This window comes from Gavia stellata, chromosome 1 (genome assembly GCF_030936135.1).
Source record: "Gavia stellata isolate bGavSte3 chromosome 1, bGavSte3.hap2, whole genome shotgun sequence".
Lineage (NCBI taxonomy): Eukaryota > Metazoa > Chordata > Aves > Gaviiformes > Gaviidae > Gavia > Gavia stellata.
The window spans coordinates 44339400-44363423 of NC_082594.1; the positions used below are offsets into that span (position 1 = coordinate 44339400).

General features: G+C 35.2%; 1 protein-coding gene across 2 annotated transcripts in view; it reads right to left on the reverse strand.

Annotated features, from left to right (window-relative positions):
- DACH1 (dachshund family transcription factor 1) overlaps positions 1-24024 on the reverse strand; it is a 337708-nt gene that overhangs the window by 67730 nt on the left and 245954 nt on the right. The window contains exons 4-7 of one of the 2 annotated variants that reach the window (XM_059817535.1): positions 22627-22782; positions 21919-22091; positions 8440-8575; positions 6111-6245 (exon numbers count right to left, since the gene is read on the reverse strand). In XM_059817535.1, the coding sequence (XP_059673518.1) occupies positions 6111-6245; positions 8440-8575; positions 21919-22091; positions 22627-22782 (600 nt within the window). The remainder of the gene's footprint in view (positions 1-6110; positions 6246-8439; positions 8576-21918; positions 22092-22626; positions 22783-24024) is intronic. The other variant, XM_059817543.1, reaches the window with a different exon arrangement.

The following is a 24024-nucleotide window of genomic DNA, read 5'->3' on the forward strand; positions in this document are numbered from 1 at the left end:
AGTTGTTTCAATAGATTTAGAATACATCAGATCTTTTGTGCACATGTAACTCATTTGAGCCTATTCAGAAAGTCAGATGCGTCCAAGATGCATTTGAGTCACTGTAAATATAGAATAGCCGGTATGCATAGGTGCAGCTGGGCTGCAATGAGTCCAGTTTGCCTGAGATGTTTTGGAACTGATGCGTACATGTCCGTCAAGTGAAAACTGTACAGCAAATCTCTCATAAATTGTGTCAAAACTACTACTATCGTAGCAGAATAAAGGTCACTGGTAGCAAAGAAGTCTGCAGAAGAAGTGTCTCACTGGAGAATGGCTTAGTGAGAGTCTCTAGAAATACTCTTAGCCAATATTTTGTTAAAAAAACTTTCAGAAGTTTGTACTACCTTTGCACTCCTTCCTGCATACACATGCTATTCATATCCTTTTCAATAATATGAAAGGCTTCCATGTTTTCTCTGCAACAAAAATAGATGTTTTCTGGCATCTTTGTAAATAACAACCCATTAAGAAAAAACTTGCAATTTCATTTTTCACCTTTGTAGTCCATTAACTGTAATAGCTTTTAATGTACTTTAAGCATTCTTGAGCCTCTTGGGCTGAGTGAAAAGACACACCAACAACCAGAGTGTTGAAAGATTATTTTGGTGATACTGGCTTTCTCGAACCTTTCATTTAGCAGATCTTTATATTATCTGTCATAGGGTACAAATTTGACTAGTATCTGTTTAGGGTTTGAGAAGTATTTAAAGCTCAAATCAAGATCACTTTCACAATGTGCTGGACGATGAATAAATACATAGCCTGAACTCAGTATCTTAGGGAATTACAAACTAATATAGTAAGATTTAACAGGAAACATTTAAGAAGTGAAGTGAGAATGTAGACTTGAAACGTGTTAAATGTAAATATATTTGCATATAGATACCTACCCATCAAGGTATGTTTATACTCTTCTTGTTACATTAAAATGCAATATTCAGTAAAATAAACATATTGTGTAAGTATCTCTGTGTATGTATGTATACAAAAATGAAAATTAACAGATCAAGTATGTTTACAAAAGCAGCTGGACAGCAGAACTGTGAATGAAAATTCATCTGTACATCAACTGGTAACAACTCTCTTTAAAAAAGGGCTTTCACAGAGAACTAACTAAAATTGCAACACAGACCAGAAACAGAATTTAAGCAAAGATCCAGATCACTTCTTTGCTGACTTTGCTAGAGGACAGCTCAGGTAGAAGAGAATCTTTGTTGATGCTAAAACTTGCTTTGAGTCTTTCATATTTATAAAAACATACTCATATGTGTTTCTATATTTATTAAGGTGAATAAGCATGCTTGATGTATATTTACACTATGTGTATGTTATAATATAATATACTGCTGATAATGCAGAAAGAATATCTAACTATATAGGATGACTTATTTATCATTAGTTCCCTTTCTGATGCATGACTGCTAACAGGAAAATACAATTCTAATTACAACTTTGGAATATTTAAATTATTTTCCATTTTGCACTAAGGATATTTTGGAATTTTAATATTCTATTTTATAAGATATTTGCCAGGGGTCTAAGATTGCTCACATCTTTATAGGGGGACATAAAATGAAAACAGAAAGCCTGGAACTTTTTAATATGTGGTTTTGATAAAGTTACACCTTAATTACTGCTATCATAGTAGTCAAAAAGCAGTTATTGTTGATTATCTGAAAATTGCTTAAGAAATTTCCATTAATATCATAGTTTAAAAGAATTTCCAAAAGAAACAGTTTAGCTTATTTTGTGAACATGGTGAATATTTTATATTTTGTTATAGAAAACAGCATGCACATTTTCAACAAGAGAGTGTCCTTCCCATAACACCTCAAATAACATATTCAATTTAAAATGTAAGCATGACATTCAGGCTTCATTTGCTGTTGGTGTCAATCTAAAAAAATATAAATTGATGCAGACAGAAAATTCTAATCTGATGCCCTAGGGCCAGATCCAATAAAACACTTAAGCATCTAAATTTGGTGTTAAAGCAACTAACTTTTAGGTGTTTGTCCCCCAAAAGGAATCTTGGGCTGAAGTGAGCTGGGTCTTACATTCCTATACAGTGTATAGGGTAGGTATTGCTAGGCAGGTACCAGTTAAGGGGTGTTATGAGCAGGCACTGCCTCCAACGTCACTTAACATTACTCAAACCAGGTACTGCAAACTGGGTTCTAATGAAGTTCACAAGTAGAACTGTAGTCTGTCTAAAGTCAACAGAAAATCATAGGTAATTATCTGGAGCTAGCAAATAGAAAAACTCTGGTAATAGGTCTGAGCTGTAAATTCCACCTTGCAGACCCCATATGACCAGAGTCTGGGTCGTAAGAGCAAAGGGACAATGGTAAAATATACTTCCCTCTTTTACACAAAGCACCGTGATTAAGGATACTGCCCAGGAAACGCATCACAAATTCAGTTCTCTCTTCTGCCTACAAGGAATTAGGATCCACAGCTCCAAGGGGTGTGTGTTTAACTTTTCAACCATTGATTATTTCGACCTCTTTTTTTGAAACACTTCAGATCAATGAGCAAGAAGAAGATCAGGAATTAGCAGTCTAGTCCTTAGGTTCTCCACTAGTTCCTCCTTCCTATGCTATTTCCAGATTTAACAGACAACATCACTGAAGAGCTGAACGAGTATTCAGTCCCATAAAAACCATCAAAAAAATGCTTCTCACAACTTCAGACTGGGAGATCTGCAAGACCTCAGATAACAGCTGAGCAGGATAAGTGATAAAACATACCTCACCATAATTGAGGGACTATCTAGAGCAAACTCTTTGAGACATAGAAACTTTACTTCACCTGAAAAGACTCAGAGCCTTAATTTTAACATAAAAAACTGAATGGATCTTTTCTAATATGACTCCTATACTTCATGTAAGTCCTTCTTGTGAAACCTGACCTAATAAAACCAAATGTGAGTCATCAAATAGTCCATAATTACAGGTTACAAAATTAGATACTTGGTTTTGATGATGGCTGTCAAGTACTTGAACTAACATCATGTACTTGAACTTACCTCCTTCTTCCCAGGATCATTTGCAGTCCTACAGACCACTTTCAGTAAAATTGGAAAATTTGCTATCCTCTAGTAAGAAAAAAGTCCTGGAAATCTAGGGCAATTGACTACTCTGGTCATACAGATAATGACATCTTGAGTTATGTATGAACTGTGGGGCAGAAATGCTCTGCAGTGTCTCTTGCAGTCCTCCCTACTCTAGACTAGCAACCTGGCTGGACCACAACATAACCTTTAGCAAATCTAAGTTTTCTTCTCATGGAACCCAGGGACTGGGTGGAACTTCAGATGTCTACATTGGGTCTTGCCCCAACATGAAGCTAGGACGTGGCCAAGTTGTACATCTGGAGTCAGCAGCTGGAAAATGTTCGCAACACCCACAGTTTACACATGGTCTTTGAGAACAGAATCTCTTCCCGTTTTCCTGCAACAAATACTGACCCAAAGCCTGATGCAAACTTTCCAGTTTTAATAGGCAGCAAATCAGATCCATAGAACCTAATTTGATTCTTGGTGGGATAAAGACAACGTGACTCCAATGCAAGGTGAGGTCACTCAAGGCGGCACACAACAGAACCTGAGAACCCATTTTGAAAACAGTCTAAAGGCAAATAAAAAAACCCCAAACAAAACTGCACAGGAGATTTACTGGTAGCTCAAACCACCCCAGTAAAATAAACTAATTTTTGCCACTAATAATAATAATTCTGGTTGAATTTTGAATAGAAATGCATATGATCTTCGAAAGACTGAATACCCTCAAACTGTTAGTCAGTTCCCAAATGCCAATGAACTATTTCTAAGTACATTACACTATGTTGCATGGACTAGGTAAGTTAGATCCTTTGTTTTATGTTTATAACAGCTAAATGGTATTTTCTCTCCTGTATCCAACTCTTAGATCAGGTCAGACAAATGATTCACCCCTCTGATATATGCTAAGTCTTTTCAAAATTTGCTATGTTGATCTGTTGCTTCTGTTATAATTTTGTTCCCTCTTTAAATTCTCTGTTGACTGTAAATAAATTTTCCATGATCTAAGATCACTTCAGAGATTTTTGGTCTTTTCCTTTTTTAATGGAAGAGGAGACAAGAAGAGAAAAGACAGGGCCTTCTTTACCAGGCAGGATTTCCCAGGTTCCCGAAGGTTCAATTAAAAGCCATTTTAGCTACAGCTGATTGATTTCTGCCAACAAAAGTGGCTTAGAAGAAAATACAATAATTTTAAATGCTTCATGATACTTATTCAGAACTTCTGTTTTCCTCTCTTCCTTTTTCTTTTGAATCAGATTATGAAGGTGACGGGGTTTCAACAATAACACCTACATATGTTTGTTTGCATTTTTAAATATGGTTGCATTCTGACTGATTTGCAGTGGTAAGCAACAGTTTGGAAATCCCATTGCAAGCTCACAGTGACAGAAGTAGATAATTACTATCTCCACAAATATCTATAAGTTAAACCACTTGTTTTAATACAGATTAGATTAGTATTAAAGTTACAAGATTGGTATGAGAGACATGATAAATGTAGTCATGACAGAAAACAATTTTTAATTTAGTATACCCTATCAATCTAGATATCCCATGAATATTTACCATTAATTCAGTAGGCTGGAACAGAGGGGGAAAAAAGAACAAAAAAAAAGAAGGTTTGACCTAAACAAGGACTGAGGAAAAAAGAGAATTCTCAGCAGTTTTACTGAGAACAGAGCTTGCAAAAACGTGAACTGGAAACAGATTGGAAAATACGTTTGGGGTACCATTATAAACAAAGCCTTTAAAAAACCTGAATGACATGCAAAAATAGTAGCAATTCCTAATATGCACTTCTCTTTGCAGGATTTACCAGTCTGATTACACTTAAATGAGTAACTTCAAAGGCTGAAATAAAATCATTTATGGAAATTCAAAACAAACCTATTTGATCACATCATACTTCACAGCAGGGATACAATTTGCAGGGGCTGAGTGAGGGCATAGTATAAGCTAAAACAGGTTGTGTGTGCAATGAACCAAACTAAATGGTTTATATAAAAGAAATGTTGTTTCCATTAATTTTTCTGGTAATCCTATTAAAAATGCCACCTGTCCAGAATAGTATTGTTCAGATTTTAATTCTTTTTCATATCTCAGTGTTCAAACACAAGACAGAGAAGGTATAATCTCATAGCTATTAAAATATGGCACAAAATGTCTTATTCTGAAATCTTCATTACTGCAGCAGTTTCTCCGGCTCTGTTTCAATGTCTGGCTATTATACCTTTTGCTTTTCCTCTCATTGTGCTCAAAGAACTGATTTTTCTGATAAGCCCAAAGAATATTTTTTTTAAAGGATGTGTCATATTTCTAACCTCTCTTTAACCAAAATGGTTTTAGTCTATAATACTTAAAATTCATATATATTAAGTAAATACAACATGAAATGCACCTTTTAAAATTCCACCACCACCCCTCCAAAATCCCCTGTAACAACCCTGAACAGGAACTTAACTTTGAATACCAACAGAGATGAAATGGTGTCATAATCAGCATAAGTGCATGTGGACTATTCACCTAGATCAAACACTTTGGTCATATACTCAATTAAATTTAAATCCCATTATATAATGTGTACCAGCCTCATTTTATGCAATTCCCTAATTTAATGGCTTGGTATTAGCCTTTTTCCTTTCTGCACACATGGACTAATTTTCACGGTGCTCAGTCCCTTTGGGAAGTAGGTCATTAAAGTCAACTGGATGGAGACAGAAACTTAATACCTAAACAGTGTTGTGGAAGGGTCAGAGACACAATAGTAACGTAAAACTGTTTTTCACTCGTCCTTCTTTGTAATATTTATGAAATTCCTCCCTCATATAAATGTTACTCATTAATCTCAAGGACCACAAAGTAGAAGAATCAAGAAAGCTACCATCCTGTTATAATTTAATTTGTGGTGGAAAAAAAACCCCATAAAAATCACAATTATAATACTATTTAGCTGTTGAGATAATACTTGATTTACACTGAAACAGTAGAATCGTAATATTCATATTACCTTTCTCAATGTGTATTCTTTTTGTCTCATGTCCCACGTCATGACCAGCCAGATCACCCTCCTTAGGTCCAGGCAGGACATTAGGTGACAAACCCATCAGCATTTGGTTCATAGATAGCCCGTTCTGATGGACAGCTGCTAGACACAAGTGCAGGCAGAAAGAAAATCAGCCGTCATATTAACAATACACTTTTGTACTTATTTTATATAGTCTTCCTCTTAATTATACAGGAATTCTAACATTCACAAAGTTACTTAATTAGTGCTGTCAGTATCCACACAATGGGAGAGTTTCTTCCTGTTACTTCTGGTTTAAAACAATTCATTTTAAAAAGAAGAGGTCAGTATCTTTGGACAAAGTTGGAAATCTGAAAACATTTTCTTGTTTATTTAACAAGAACTGAAATGCAAAATGAAGCAAACCAGAAGAGCATAGAAGGTTGTTCTATGTGAGATACTTACTGATTTATTTTTTTAGTTAGTTGTACAAAAAATCTTGTATGTTAGCATTCCCAATATGCAGTCCCTAACTTCCTTATATTAAGGATTGTGGCCTTCCAGGTGATAAAGAGTTTTTCAAAATATACTGTGCAACAGTAGAATTGCTTATTTGCTCATCAGAGAGCTTGAAAAGCTCTTTCCAACAGTTCTCAAACAGACCTTCATGTGTCTCAAATACACCTCAGAAACCCATATAAGGTAGTTTATATCCCTATGCTTTCATCCTGAAAAATTGTATTTGCAAGAGGCTTATGCCATTTTCAGTAAAGCATTTTTTCATTTGTAACCCATATTTCTGTAGTAGTCATCTTACTCTTGCTGGCACCACAAAAGCAGATGAACTTAGCAATCAGGTGTCACGTTAACAAATCAGATAGGAGAGAAAAGAGTTATTTTATAAATAAGTTACTGAAGTGATCCAGTACTTAAGGAACTCTGTTATATTCACATTGGAAGAAATAACGTGCAAAAGTCCCACTCCTCTCTGCTGGTAAGTAAGAAGAGTAAGCTGAATAGTACCATTTCTTTACCAAAAAGTGTCATTCCTTAGCAAAAACAGTAAGTATCTCTCAATTTAATTTACTTTTTTTATTTAGAGAACAATGGAAAAGGTCTTCAATGGTTGTAAAAATGTACTATTCAATCAATTAAAAAAATATTTAAAATCCAGACTGTGAGGTTTTTTCCCAGAACTTTACTTATGAACTCACAAAAACCTGGGGAAATAGATAGGTCACAGTATATGGGATGCCAATTTAATCTGCATTCTGAATCGTCCAAGTGATAAGAAAACAGAATTTTCAGCTTGTCATGGTCAGGTCTCATTTATTTTCTTTGCTAAGTCATTTTTCATCACATAGTAATGAAAGATCTCTCATCTGAAGGTCAATGAAGAGTCAGCTTCCTGAGTCTGCGGAGAGCCTGAAAGGAAGCAGTCTAAAAGACACCCGTGCTGCATCTAATCAACACGACTACGTATTTCATATAGCTATTTCATGGCCTTCTATCTGCATGCCAAATCCTCCAATTTCACCTACTGACAAATTCCACTGTAGAAAGATACCGTAAAAGACAAAAACCTGCAATGGAGCAATAACAAAAGGAATGGACCAGTGTACTATGAATGTAAGTAAATATCCATAAATTAGTATGTGTTTAAAACCTTAATTTCCAGGCTGTTGCACTGGAGTATCATAGAATTCAGAGTCTTTGCCATGTAATTTACATCCTCTACATAGGGCCTTGATAAAAATGCTATTACTCTGAAACACCATCGCTTAATTTCACTCCACCCCTTGTGAGCTATGAGGTGATAATACACTCTGTATCAAATTTCTCACCATTACAATTTCTTATATTTAAAAATTTTATAAAGTATGCACATTTTTTAATTGATTTAACCTAATTCTTCTCTTCACCAAGCAATTCTACCATGTAAAATGTTGCTTATGAAGTCAGATTCAATTTAGAAATCAAACCAGAGTAACCAGATTAAATAAAACTCAATTTCTTTAAAAAATGTTTACACTATATGTTCAGTTCTAAAACTAATCTAGCAAATTGCTTCCCAGCTGCAATTCCGTATTTCATAGCTCATATCTTTATGTTTAATATGACATGATGGCAGTTTATATCAGTACCCGTTAATGTAGCATCAGATATTATGATACTGTAAACTGGGGAACATAATGTTGGGAGATAGTTATTGCAGCTGAACTTCTGAACATGATACATATGAGACCTATTTAAGACGAGGGCATTTTGATTAGAAAAACCAGCTGCACCTAATCAAATTTGAAGTGGTGACAAGGAGAAGAATGTGACCTACGGATTCTGTCTGAAGAGCTCTCGGTCCGTGCAGGAGAGCTGGACACACTGCTGCTTCGGTGAGAGGATGGATGGCTGCCAGGTCTTCGGCCCTCTTCAAGAGAAGGAGCAGGAGAAGGGCTGTCTGGAACACGTTCCTAGACCCCACGAAAAAGAATTGCAAAAAAAGGCAACGTTAAACTAAACTTCTGTGGTTTCCAAACATCAGCTCCCTAAACTGTATATTCTTTCCTCTGTTGAGCTGTCCAGAATTTGCAGAGTATTCTCAAAGGAAATTTAGCAATTTTAGGACACCACACTTTACATTTTAGTATGCAATAAGAGTGCTGCTCATCCTGTCAGGCTTTTAAACTGCCTTCTGGACTACTTATAAAAATAAGGGGGTTGTTTTGCTTTTGGTTTTTTTCTTCCCCTCACTTCTATCAGCATGCTGTTGAATTGGAAATATACAATTTTGTTTCCTAGCTTATAGACCTTAGCCCTACAGGATGAGGAACAATGTACTTTCTAAATAAGTAAAAAACAGACACTGACGGTTTAGTTCATGCTCAATTTTATTCCACATTTTAATTTCAAAGGGGCTTCTTGAGCAATGAGATTTTACAGAACTGCTATGCATCATAAAGAAAATACAATCTCCCGACTGAACCTATACCAGTAAGATGGCTGATGAAAGTCCGAACGGCTGTTTATATTGTGGTGCACAAACCTGGAATGAAGCACATTTTTTCTAAAAGCGTTTTTCATCTTTGGCCATATCACTACTTCAAACTAGGGAGGAACACCTCCCCACATTTTTCTACCCAGGGGAAAGCCTGGCATGGTAGCCAGGAGGAGCTACAATGCACTTGAAGGTGTTCCTCGATTTTGAAAATTAGAGCATGAGGACTGTGATGGTTTGAACTGCACTTCTGCTATGTGAGAACCATCAATATGTGGCAGGTAGATATATCTGATATTTATACAAAACTTTGACAGAAACAATGAACAAAGGGAGCTTAGTGCAGAACAGTCCTTTCTAGAAAATTCTCTATCTTTCCCTGCAGTTTCCTTTTTATTGCTAATAGCTCCCAAGACTCTATGTCATTGCTAAAATATGTGTGAGTTAGGTTGGTTTGGTCACATAGTGATAAAAATAAATAGTTGCTATAAGGGAAATCTATTGGAGGGACTGAAAATGTGAAACTAGGGGTTTTTTGGTTGTTGTTTTTTTTTTTCCTTTTGATAATTGAAATCTCGAGTCCTAATGAAAAAAACAACCAACCCAAACTAAAACCAACAAACAAACAAGTGTATACATTCAACTCACTAAAAGCTTTCAGTAATGAAATAATACAATTAGTATGTGTTTAATAACACATATGAGAACTTGCTGCTGCGAATGCCTACAAGTTTTCCTGCAAAGAGCATCACGTTCCTCACACAGCAAATTGCTTTTGCAGGAGTCATTATTTTTCACGCACAGTAGCTAGATGAGTATTTATTTCTCTGCATGCATTCCTATGAAACTTAGCAACATGACCATCTATAGTAATCAATAGATTTGTTCCAGGTAAGCTTCATAATAAATATTTGCTAAACTTGAGATTCTGATTGCAAAGGGATTCAATGGGCCTATTGATGGAGTGGGAGAAGACCTTTCAGAGCAATGTTTCAAGACATTTAAGTGGATTCCACTTTAATAGTCTCGGGTTTTTAAGTCAAAAACGTTGATGAGGATAGTTTAACTGCAACATAGCTCTAGGCTTATTATGACTTTGATTGTGTTTATATGTCCATGAACCGGGTATTCAAGAGGAGGATTATAATGCAGATGTTTTCAGAATGTAGAAGATTTATTTCTTTAGATTTAGGAGGATTTAAGCATGCACAGTGTACACATTTGATATAAATTGGAACACGGTATATTTAAACATTCATTTAATATATAATTTCACTGTTTGGCATACAATGTATTGTTCTTAGAAGGGTTTCATTAAAATGAAATCCAGTGAGCACATAAGATTTGAATACAGAGCTGCAGAGTAAATTAATTTATTTAAACAGCTTAATTTGTTTATCCTATTTATTTATGTGTGCTTTTACAGCACGTATTATGAGATGGAGAGAGCAAAAGGAAAGCACAGGACAACAAAATATAATTACTGCACAAACAAAACAGATAATGAGTTTTATTCACATATAATAGGACATAGCAGACAAACTCTATGAGAAAACTATATATACTGGCTTTATCAATTCATTTGTAAAACACCCTTTAACCCAAACAAAACATGGGATTGAACTATGCAGAAATGGAAAATAAATTAATTTAATACCTTAACTCATTTTTTATATCCTTGCTTCATAATTTCACAATCAATAATACAGTCTATTGCAATTTTTTGTCTTTATCAAAACTAGCTGCAATAATAAATGGAAATGCTACTACTAATAAATTGAAATACTCTGTAGCTCTAAAAAGTCATAGTCATAAACTAATGGTGCTGGAACATCAATATAAGCTGTCTTCCTTACTGGAGATTTTCTGTAGAAAAGATGGATTTCGTCTGTGGTAAGATATTAACTTTACATTTAGACTTCACTTTAAAATTTTTTTAAAAAGGAAATGTGCAAAAATGTGTTTGGTAAATAACTCAGATGATCAGAGCTATTTTGTAACTTCTGCAAAATACCACTTTTTTACAAGTAAGTCTACATGACACAGCAAAGAAACAGAATTTCCTGTGTTAAAATCCTGGCAATAGAAATCACCCGTCCACTGCCCAGTATTTTTCCTAACACTTGTCTACTCCCAGGAAAAACTTAATTCTACTCAATTAAAGATATCTCTAGACAATCAGGTGTTGGCTTGTACTGTAATCAGGCTCGTTGTCTCCAAATAAATAAATAAATACTGACTGACTTTGCTTTGCTAAAATTAAGTATGAGGAGAAAACTGTGCAGGGTTCAGTTTGAAATCAACACATCTGAATGTAAGTATCTAAATGCGGTTTTGATGCATGAGGTAGAGATGAAACTTCAGAGAAACCTGTATGTAGGATGCTACACAAAGGGGCCCACCTTGAAGGTAAGTTATCTCAATTGACTGAAATGGGAGACATAGACAATAAAGTCAATGGAGCCTCCTCCAAAATCAGATATCTACAGCTCAATTCAGCTGCTCACATTTGAGCCATTTGAGCCACTGAAGGGTTTTGAGATGTCCACACCAGGTTGACAGACAGGACCTACAGAAGATCTGCTGCCTTCTGGAGTGGCAGCAGGACACCAAAAACATTATCCTTGCACTTACTGGCTGATAAGCTGAATAGCTCCCAAAACTCTCTTGACAATATTTACTAGAAAACAAGAAAATCGGAGTTATTTATCGCTTGTAAAACATAACCCTCACTAGCTACCTTTTTTCTCCATTTTTTGCTTCCCTATTTGTTTCTACAGGTACTCACAAGTAAAAAGTAGTGTGAACAATTTAGGGCATATGTAGCAATTTAACGCATATGTAGCAATTTAACATATGGTCGACCAACAATTCAAAATTGGTAAGGCTCTCAATTAGGCATCATAACTGGAGGCTATACTAAGGAAAGGACAACAGATTCTTAAGGGCCAAATTTGGAGCATTCCTTATCTTGGTGCTCTTTATAATCTGATCCAAATCATGAACCATAAGCATTTAAGAATCTGACATTTAACTCCTCCAAAAATGCTCCTACCATATATGAAACTTTCACTTTAGGGAGCTGCAGTGCCCTTTCCCGTACTCTTACTCCACTGACATTACAAGTTGCACACCCTTAATATCAAGTCCATTTCACAAATAACAGAATTGTTCCTGTGACACTGGGCATGGGTTTTTTTTTAAATCTTGTAAAGAACAGGTAAAAGATTTTAACTGTCAGAGATTTTAACTTACGAGATTGAAGTTGTCTCTAGAATTAGAAACCACTCCAATTTTGTTGCAGAATACCACATGGCATCCACAACATAACACTGTTTCAGTCTCTCCAAGTAAAACAGAAGCGTCTTGATATACTTATCAACATTTTTCTACATTTTTCAAACAGCTCTTTGCATAGACCCAAAGACCATACTGTAAGATCTCATTCCAAAAGTTCCTTTTAAGTAACTTCCTATAAAGATCTGTCTTAATGTATCAGTAATGGTATCCAGAAAACCATAAATACTTTCTTCCCTATATCATAGATGTCCTTTTCTTCTTACCAGGTCACAAAGGTAGTTATTCAGTATTAATCTCTTTTTTTGCCTCTTTTCTTTCTGCTCCAGCAGCGTGTTTTCATTGTTTGAAAAGTGACTCATTACCAAAAGTCTTCCTCAAAAATATACCAAAATGTAAAGCTGATGGAGTTCAGCTGTTGGTCCCTATACCACTATCGAAGAGAGGACATTTCAGGCAATATGTGCAGGATTAATCCTTCTGCTCCTAAGACGACAGACAAGGAAGTGATATCTTCTAGATTCTCACCACCTCAGTCTTTCCACAAACATTCTTTATTCTTTGCCATTTCTGTTCCTTAGTGACAAAATTCCGGAATCTTTCTGACAAAGTTTGAATATGCTTACTTCCAAAAACCAACCAGTTTTGCATGCACAGCCTTCATCTCCTGCATATTTCTCTCCCACAGGTATTTTCAGTCTCAGCTTTTTCCTTTGTTCTAGTTTGTTTCTCTGTAAGACTCATCTCTTGGGCTTAGTCATCCTTTAGTTTTAGTCATGCACTGAGTTCTAGACATGCAACTAAGTACAGTTGTATTTAAAACCACAAACTCCTTTAAGGACGTTTGTACTTCAAGTCATTGAAGTGCAGAGGATAAAATAACTTACTTTCCGTGTCATACTTTTCAATAGTTTAGGTAACTTCATAATGGAGAAAGAAAGGATATATGACACACACTGTTTTATACATTGCTAATAATAAAAAATTAAAAGCTTTTAATCAGGAATAGTTGATAATATTCTGACCTTTCTGGGAAGGCACCTTGCTTCCAAGCCTTTTTGTGGTAAAATTATAATAATCTCTTTCACATTGACCAATGTGTGAGAAATATTCCTGTGAATGGCTTTCTTGTAAAATGGTATACTTATTTGACATTGTATTAGTTGAATGAGTGAAAGAAATGAATTAATTGGGTATCTTTTGTATTCCCTGAAAACAGGATATTTTGCTTTTACAGTTTCATTTTTTCTTCAGCTTTAGCCTAAAATGCTATGAGACTCCAAATTAACATTTAGTCCTAAGAATTACAAGATGAATTGGGCTAATAATTACTTCCTAGCTTCCTCAATCACTACTATAAAATGTGTGTTATCAAATTGGCTGAATGCTATAAATTTTCATTTCTATTTCCTTATTTGCATACTATCACTAGCTTGCTAAAGATCTTGCTAACTTCCCACTGATGTGTGTGTCATCTTTCTCACCTTATTCTTATACACACTTCTAATCCCAGTCAAAATTCAGGAGTTCAATCGTTTTGTGTTGCCATTAATTGCACTATTATTTTAAATAGGGTATCTATTTCTTGTAAAGAACATAATACATGATATTTGCATAAGACCTTTTTTATCTCTTTGTGAGTATCTTGAACTTATTTATCTTTTGGACCAATTTAAGTTAATTTGATTTCCGTTTTACTTTTACCTCTGCAATTTTTCATTGATTCTACCTTGCTGTTCCCAACACAAGAATACTGATGACTGATAGCATAAAATGTAGAAAGAGATCAACAGACAAAAAGACTATGGATTTGCTTGATTTTTATTGCCCTGTTTACTATAGGATTATTGGGAATATCAGCAGCAGTTAAGTGACAGGAAGTCCGAACAGGAGACTCCCAAGTAATCCCTTAACAACAACAACAGAGAACCAAACTCTTTGAAATCATAAGCAGTACATTAAGTACAATGTCCTAGCCAGGAAGTGAGTTTCATAGGATTGGGCCATTAGAGAGATTAGAAATAAGGAGGCAAAGAAACAAATAAACAGAAGTAGATGCCTATCAATACCAAGAAAGAGCCTGGCTGTACCGGCGAAACTAGAGTAGCATCCAAGGTGTTGACAGTTTAGAATCATGATGAGGCAGGATCATTCCTGAAAGTGCCACAGAGCCTCATAGTACAGAGTTCTGGATTTTGCAGATTCTTGGACCTGCTTTCTTTCAACTGAATTTATAAAATATATTTTGCCTTCTAAATGAGTATTTGGTCTAACAAACAAAATATCCTTCTAAAGTACACAAAAAAACCCATGCAACATGCAAACATATAGACGTGCAAATAACTCTTCAAATTGAATTAGTTATTTCTTATTGGCAGTTGGACAGACTTTTCCTGCTTTTTTCTTTTTTTCCTCTCCTCTTTTGAAAATCTAGTCTTACTTGAAAAGCAACCATGCAAGTTTAACAAGCACCACTAGGAATTCACCCCTCAAAGTCAATCCAAACCGTACATCCAGCCGAACACCAAGAATTCATCTGTCTAAATGTCATTGTCTGTAGTACAAATGTCTACATCTGAGCTAGTCACCCTAGGCTCATTTTTTACCCATACATTTGCGTTTCCAAGGTACAACTCACCTCATTCTAAAGTAGCTATCTAAAATAGGTCCAATGAATTATGCCCTAGAAGACAGCCAAATGAATCCCATCCATTGTACCTGGCCTCATGGCCACTTTGCATCAAATTAATCTTACAACACAAACATAGTTCCCTGTTACAGATGTGGATATGCAAATTGCCAAACAGAAAAATTTGTACTACCTTGTCTGTGTCATGTGTTATCTGTATATATCTATTTTACGTGACACAAATTAATTCATATGAGCATATGGCTGCTATTAGCTTCAAACTGCACCTCAGAAACACGCATGTTAAAACAAATATTAGGATTCCCGTATTATTTAAAAAAAAGACATTATTCCAAGTTACAACCTACCAGGTATACACTAACCATCCTCTAAGTTCATTATAAAAAAACTGTATTAAAAGTTAAAATAAATAATTTTAATCATATAGATAGACCTAATTAATGAGGTGGGACACAGTGTCCTCTAATATAAAGATGATTAAGCCATAATAAAGGAGTTCAGCTACACTCTGACCTAAGATCTTCTTAGGTCTTCTTAGGAAGAAACAGAAGTAAGTGTGCATATACGTATTTATATTAACATAAATACAAAAAAAAAAAGTTATTCTGACTAACCTAGAGATTTTCTCTGCTATGTGCAAGTTCATATAAATAGTTTCAAGATATCAGATTTTCTGCAGTCATGATAAAAAGAAAATGAAGTACTAATTTGGTTTATAATATATTTCACACTTTATAGGTATATCATAATTTTCATGTTTGCTTTCTCAATAATTAGAATTAGATGTTTTAGGAGCTGATAAATAGTCTTATTTTTATTCTAGAATATTTATTGTGGATTAATTACTTTTTACTATTTAAATGTTTTATATTAAATCAAATTTCTCCTCATACAAAGAAGAAAACTTGATTTTACTTCATGTATCAGATAATGAAATGAAAGTAGCTTCACTCTTCATGCACTTGTGTATAGTATATTTTTCTATGCATTCATGAAAATCACTTTAAAGTAATACCAAAATTTCTATTTTGAATGCACAAATGTCTCTAGAAATAATATGTTATCTGAGAAGTCCGGCGTTTTTCAGGTTAGGCATCCAAAAAGCGCATTTCTGCCAGTTTGGGATGTAATTAGGTTTTTTCTCATTCCTTTTCTGTAAAATGGGTATAGCATACCCAGCTCCATAGGAATGGTGCAAATATGTATCTACCACTGTTTGCATAATACTTTTCCTGTAAGGCACAGAAGCGTCCATAGAAAACTTCTGCATTCAACATAGGATTCCGATAACATAAGTTAAATAAGACAGGGCCAGACACTGATTTAAAAAAAATTCAAATACAGAATAACCAACCATTCACCAAATTAGGTAGGGGTTCTGTGGAAAAATACAACAGGTGGCAGTGAAATTAAAATTGTACCTCAACTATATGGATGGAATGCTGTCACATTAAGGTTGTAGAAGCATTCTCGTATTTCCTAATGTTCGTCTTATGACTTTTGAAATTCAGTGATGGTTTTTTAACACAGGCTTTGGATGTAATTTTACTCAATGCATGAAGACAGGCACATCTAAAGACTTTACAGTAACATCTGATATATTGACAATTCTGGCAGTTTTCTCAAACTTATAGTACAGGAAAATTCTACTTCATTGTTAATAGTGGCAAAGTGGAAGGGTTTTCTACCCAGGACATCTAACTGTACTTTCAAGGTGCTTCCTATGGGTCCTGTCTCTACAGGACGGTGTGCCAGCCAATTTTGAGAAATACTTTATCTAATCCTATTAAAAAAATCATCATTTCTGTAACTGGAAAATAAGTTATCAGTAAACTCTTCTACACTGAAACACCTTATGATGGCCAGTATCTTTTGGTATTAAAAGTCTGCACTAAACTCAAGGCTGCTCACACAGCAGTTACAGAAGACTTAAGCTGAAGCTTCTACAGTTCCTTTGCTGCCCGCCCCCTCCATGAAGTGAACTTGCTCGTTTTCCTCTTAAAGTCCATTTCTGCAGGTCCACTCTCTGAACTTGCTCACCACCACTCTGACAGGAGACATTTAAATGTACTCTGTTCCGTCACTTCTGTATGGCAGTGTCATATTTCTTCTCTTTGGCTGTTATTTGCACTTTTTGGCAACAATTATAGGCGAAAAATATAGGAACGTTAAATTACATCAATAGGAACACACACATATTGCCAATGAAAAATGAAGAAGTGAATGAACTTTAAAATAAAATCTCGTGTCAGAATAGGCCTATAAAGTGAGTTATTTAAAAAAAAATCTGTCAGCAGCTACCTTGCTTAAGTAAATTAATAGCAAATTTCTCCTATTGGATAACAGGAAGATAGAACTTTATAAAAAAGTACAATGCAATCAGTGCTGTGACATATTTAGAGAATTAGCAAAATTTAGTCTCATGTATTTAATATGCAGTGGAAAACTACTGTGCCACTGGTCACTTTTTCAGCTGGAGGTATTGGCTTCTTCTGCTTTATTCTTAATTATTTCTATAAGTATTAGTAACATTACGTGGATGAATTGCAATTTTTGATTCTGGCATGCTGCTCTGATCTAAATTCTACAATGTAGAATTATTTCAAGTTGCTATTAATATGAGATATGTCCTTTATATTCTCATATATCTTTCTGCTGACTGAAAAAAATTGATGTAGCGAAACTGCTAACAAGCTGAGCCTTTGAAACCATGGGCAGGTGATGAAAGCCACCTCATGTCTAAAGCATCCCCAGGTCACAGCTGTCACACTCACTGCAATTCATTCTGCTGTCCCTGCTTGTTGTTGCTCTCCTCTTATTCATCCAACTCATATATCTAAACATTCCATTACAAAAAGACATCTAATGTTCGTCTCATGTTCGAAAGGGCACAACACTCTTCTGAAATATAATTCTGAAGATTTTAGAGCTCAGAGTTCACTGCCAAATCTAAGGTGTTGCTTTCTAAGGCTTCCCTTGTAATTTTGTCTTTGTCTCATCTCCTGAACGTAGCATGATAAAATGTTTGGTTAGTACATGATCTCAGCTTTATTCCAACTTCTTATCATGAAGAAATGAAATATTGCCCAGTAATAGAAAGGCATTTGAAGCTTTGTGAGTTTAAAGATAACAGCACTAACTGTGAACTCGGAGAATTGGAAAGAAAGGTCAGCAAGTCATCTACTGTGGCACTGTTCACAAAGGCAGTTCTATCCAATGAACCAGGTTGTTTATAATCTGAAGACTCACATTTTCTAAGACTTAATTTTGTTCTTTGCTACTTAATTAGATAAGGTTACTATTGATTTACTTTTCAGAGTAGAAATTTCTCATAGGTCTTCTAACTTTCAAGCAGAGTTTAAACTTGTAAACATCTTGTACTCTAATTTCAAATCTGCACTGTCATTTCAGGTTATGAGTATGAACTCCAAGATAAGTGATTCACAAACTTTTCAAATTAACTTGTGGAAACATTGTCGCTGAGGAAAAACATTTAAGTAAAATTAGGGTTTAAAAAATGAGCCATAAGATAATGAAAACAAAACCAAAAAGTCTAAAAATGTAGCAGTAAAAAAAAAGGAAGATAAGATTCTAATAACAAACAGTTTTGTGAAAGAGAGCAACTGCACTATTTATCCATTCCTGTACAAATAAAGAAAAAGGAGGTTTGACCTTCTCACTTACATCTATTCTCTAAGATATTTATTTTGATTGTAGTATAAGTTATTATTCATAAACTTTACATTGCCAGGGCAAGGTTCAAAAAGTATGCTGATTAGAGAGTTTCCTGCTCAACTACTCAGTGCATATAATCCAATGGACAGTAAAATGACAGCCTCTGACTATGCCTAGTGAGGAACAGGTAAACTGCCAGTGACATTATGTCCATGCTCATGTGAAGAAAATCCCCCTAACAATGACCTCATGCTTCTATGTTGCTGGGGTTTATGTTTCAATCCTGTTCAGTATTAAAAAATAGGTACATAATTACTTGGCTGTGCTATCTCTATCCACGTGACCATATTCATCTGCCATAGACAAAAACAGAGGACATAAATCTAGAAATACATTGTACCACAAAGGGGCTGAAGGAAGGAGTAGGGAAGTCCTGCAAGAGTAAGTTCCTTAGCCCTTACGGTATTATTGAAACAAGTATGTGCAGCAAGCTCTTACATTTAGAAGTGAGTTTTGGATGGCAGATTAACGTCTGTGTTTATGTATTTACCTGTAGTACAAAGGTATGTGGGCAACGTGTCACAGGCCTTGACTGAAGAAGTCACAGCAGCACTTAGGTAGTGTCTCCATCAGGTTCTACGTAAATGTCCCAAAACTCTAACTTAATCGCGCAAACTTTAAAAAAGGTATATTTCACCCTTGAGTGAGCACACTTTTCTAAATAGAACTTAGGTTAATTTGGCTATTTAAAAACACATCATTATAAATACGCATCTTTTTAATTTATGGTTATGTGCAAACCAGATGGGAGCAAGAAACCCAGTTTGTTAAATAACTTGCACAAGATGTTATGCCAGGAGCTGCGCAAAAGTTGGCAGCTATGATGAAGATTTTATTAGCATGAATACAGGATAGTTGAATTTTCAGAAATTACAGAGATAAATATTGTAGATTATTAATACAAACAAATGCTTAAATAAGCAAGATTTTGAAAAAAAAATTTTCCACTTACAAAGTGCTGCTAAAATGTTTCAAACAGAGAATCAAAATTGCTACGTACTTTCAAAATATTCACCTAGATTATAATGAAACTATCCTTCCAACTGGATGAGCTACAAGAATGAACGTGTTACGATGTTAAGGAACTCTGGGATAAGGAAAATTTTCTGGTATGGCACTGCCTATGGTTAAAATAATATACGTAGTTACAAGATGACAGAGTCTCCCTTTCAGAGTCCACTACTTTTAAACCTACTAGACAGGTTTAGATCAGATGAGCCAGAACTACTTCTCAGTTAAGTGCTTCCTGGGTCCAGCAGTGTTCTCATAATAGGGTGAAATCTGTGAATGCACCAGGACCTGCTTTCCCAAAAGCAAGCCTTTTTTACATAGCCCCAGAGCTATGTTGTATTCCAAATGCACCTGATTTTGGTAACTGGGGACAAAGATCAGGGGTCACATTGGATTATGCTCCCATAGACATATTTAAATGTAGGCCACAGTAACTTAGGCAACTTTAATACCTAGAACTAGCTTGTAAATCAACTTTACAAGCTAGAAGTCAGCTTGTCAAAGTTTCGAAACAGAAGGTTACCAATGCTTGTGAAGGTATTTTGTACTCTTACATACAAAATCAAATAGCTCACAGAAAATGAAAGAAGGGAAAACAGTATGAAAAACAGTGAAAAAAAAGTTTTGTTGCCATAGTAATTCATACTTGTCAGGTGTCATTTAGCATGTGCTCCATCCCAATCTTCATTTTTTAGATACCTCTGTAATACCAGTGGTCACTGTTCCAGAGAACTTTAGTATCATGTAACTCTTACTAAATACAGCTCAAGTGAAAATAAAAAAACAAAGGTGCAGAAATCACAATGTAATCGAACAGTTAGTTAGCAGGAGACCGTTTATATTCCCAAGATATGAGTAAGATGGTCATTAGGGGTAGAATCTAGCCATGCTGACATAGCACCTAAAGAAACAATTCAAACCAACATCTTAACTCCCCATGTCATTAAAGGTGATAAAGGGATGCCACTGAAGGCCTCCAAAGGAGAAACCCACATTTGAAAGTGCAGGTACCTAAATTAGGTCACCAGACCATATTTTTCTAGGTCAATAGCAACATAGATTTGTTGACTTTGAACTCAATGGTTCTTTATGATTTGTTAGGTTAAAGAGGATAGGAGCATAAGCATGTTGAACGTCTCTATAAAGTCAGACCTCTTCACTCTGCTTAAATCATCATGAACTTTTGCAACTCTTGATTTGAAGGTCCAAGAGATTTCAAGTTTACCCATTTTTTGCCAAAGGAATTGCATTAATGGACGGATTTCCAACATAGCCCTAAAATACCAAATAACCTTCCTTCGTATGTCTATTCCTAACATATGAATGTTCCATAAAACACAAAAGTTTATATACTTTCTGTACCTTCTTTATTAGAACTAAAGAAGATTAACAGGTAAAATGTAGGTACCTGAAAAAATGTCAAATCAAATTATAAATATCTAGTGGTAAGGGAGAAATGCCTTTTAAATGAAAACAGATCATCTTCAGTTGGAAGGAGAGAAGACTCCATGCCTCTGCTAAATACCTCTATTACCAGATTAATTTAGTTACAGGCAGCAAACAAAACCTAAAATGGGTAGACAATTTCAGATATCAGATATTTTTGAGATATCTCTACAATACTACAGTTCTGGCCTGCAGATTACCAGGTCTGTTCTGTGCAACTTTATTCCATTCTGTTCTGGGATGTGGCAATTTAAATTCTGCAGGGGTAAAGTATCAAGCCTTTCAGCCTTCTTCAGATAATTTCCAGCGTTTCAGTTCAAATGCTTAGATTTAAAAGTTAGAAGAACAGTCTCTTCTAATTTAAGAAAGGATTAATTTCTTCCTTGATATCTTGAGGAATGTTGCCATTAGATTACAGACTATGAAATAGGAGGAATCAGCTGTGTATTCTGTATGAAAATGCTTCAACTTGAGCACTGTTTTAATACTGATTCAGAGAGAGGGAGGAGAACTGAGAAGATAACACTGGCCACCAGCAGCCTACTGTGTTCCCAGAGCTACAGCAGTTGGGTTTCTCATATATATTGGCTTTATGACTTACCTTGTAACATCTGACACCTACCCACCTTTACAATATTTACGACAATTGTGAGTATGCTAGAATTTTTTAATATAGTTACCTTAATAACAGATGTCTCAACTCTGGATGGAGGACTCTGCACTTGTGCTGCTGCTGCCATGTTAGCGATGGTACTAAGGTGATTCATCTGGCTCATTGCCATCGTGACAGATGCTGGAGGTAGGCTCACGGGAATTAACGGGTGGGGCATCATCATAAAAGGAAGTTCCAATCCTAGTGGGGGAAAAGAAAAAGGGAAATAGGTTTACGCATCTTTTTAAAATGTTGCCTGTTTTTATCTCCTGATGGACAATATTCAAGTTATGGGTGACAAGATGGTTCACATTGCAGAACAAAGCAGCTATATGTCATTTCTCTTCCGGGATATGCATGGGTAAACCACTAGCAACCATGGAGGGTTTCTAGCCACAAGGAGAGGCTATTAGACCTCTTAGCTTGTTCATATCAGTGTAATGTATGATATCATTGCTAAGCAATGGCTGTTTATTATCTTTTTTAATATCTGCTGTAAGGTGCCTTAGCAATGCATTATTATGCCACTGATGCACAGGTTAGCAGTTATTTTAAGTATCAATTTTATTGCATATGTATTTGTTCTTTATTGTCTCCGCTTCCCCTGCTTAATACTTTAAAGGAAGTATTCCAATATTCCCCACATCTTTGATTTTTCATAGCCTATTTATATAAACACAAAATAAAGATAGGAATTGGAAAACTGCTGTTAGTGCTGAAAGATGTCAACCCGTACCATTTGGCAGAAGGTGATTCTGTTGAAGAGGGTTGAGAGGATGGCTAACTGGAACATTATGCTGTCCAGGCAAGTTGGGGTGGTTAACAGAGGCCTGTGATCCCTGGGTGGGGGGAGACTGAAGTTTTTCTTTATCCCAAGAACCATCACTGCTGCCTGTGGGGAATGAATATATATTATTTGGATGAAGGAAGACTCCAAATTTTCAATGTCTGAATTTGCAAGCAAGGTCAGCAATCTAACCTTTTTTGCAAGTGGCTTTTTCTTTTTTTTTTTTAATATGTGGGTTGGGGGAAGGACTTTGAGGGGGTTTTTTTCCACCTTCTGAAAAAGATAAGTAAAGATAACTTTTTAAAGTTAAGAGTTAGAACACAAACCTAAAAGTATTACAGTTGTGTTTGTTCACATGAAGTTTGTGTCTGATGTATATTTTACACATACTTTTGCCATCCTTAGAAAGTAAAATTATACATGGCATTTGTTTTATACATGAAAGAATATTTTTGCCTGCAAAATGTCTAAAAAAAGAATATTGCCTGTTACACTGATTAAAATTTAAACTACATTCATACTTCTTCTTGTATTTGTGAATACATAAACATTATAGGAAGTAACTAAAAATTTCATTTATTGAGGGCATGTATGTGTGCTTGGCTGACAATTCTATTTTATATATTCAATTTTTATATCATATTATTAATTAAAATGTAAGGTATTATTAATCGATTCCTGCAGTCTTCTGATAGTGGAACAGACTAACAGCAAAGAACAATGTGGACAAATAAGTGTTGAGACGAGCAGTAATTCAAATATTTGAGAAATACCCTTTTTCACTATTGCAGACCTCTTAATAAAAAATCTGCATAAATGCATTCTAAGTAGTATTAAGATACACATCAGCAATATATGATTGCTTCCTTTTTCATATAGAGCACAATTTCACCCTCCTGACTTTGAAAGTTTCTACTGTTTTCATGGGAATTTCTCTTGATAAGTACTTTAGGATAACATCAGCCAAGACCTATTTAATCTGTACTCAATTTCTATTTAGCATTAGGGATTACAGTGAAATGCATATTTCTGAATGTTTTTCTATATACATTTTACTACTTAATGAACAATAGGGCCTAAAAAACAACAGGACTAATACCACCTCCTCCTTATTTCAGTAGAAACGAGATTAGCACATTAGTCTTGACATTTTTTAACATCGTTGTCATGGGATGACAAAAGCACAAAAGTTGGTAGAATTCCAATTTAATTTCTCTAGATCTATTAAAAACCTGGTTGTAAAAGCTGTACAACATAGTTTATAATGAAAAATACTCCATTATTGCCATGATTTTCTTTCCCTAGTTTCTTCATGAAGACAGTTAAGGCTCAATATAAATTCTAACT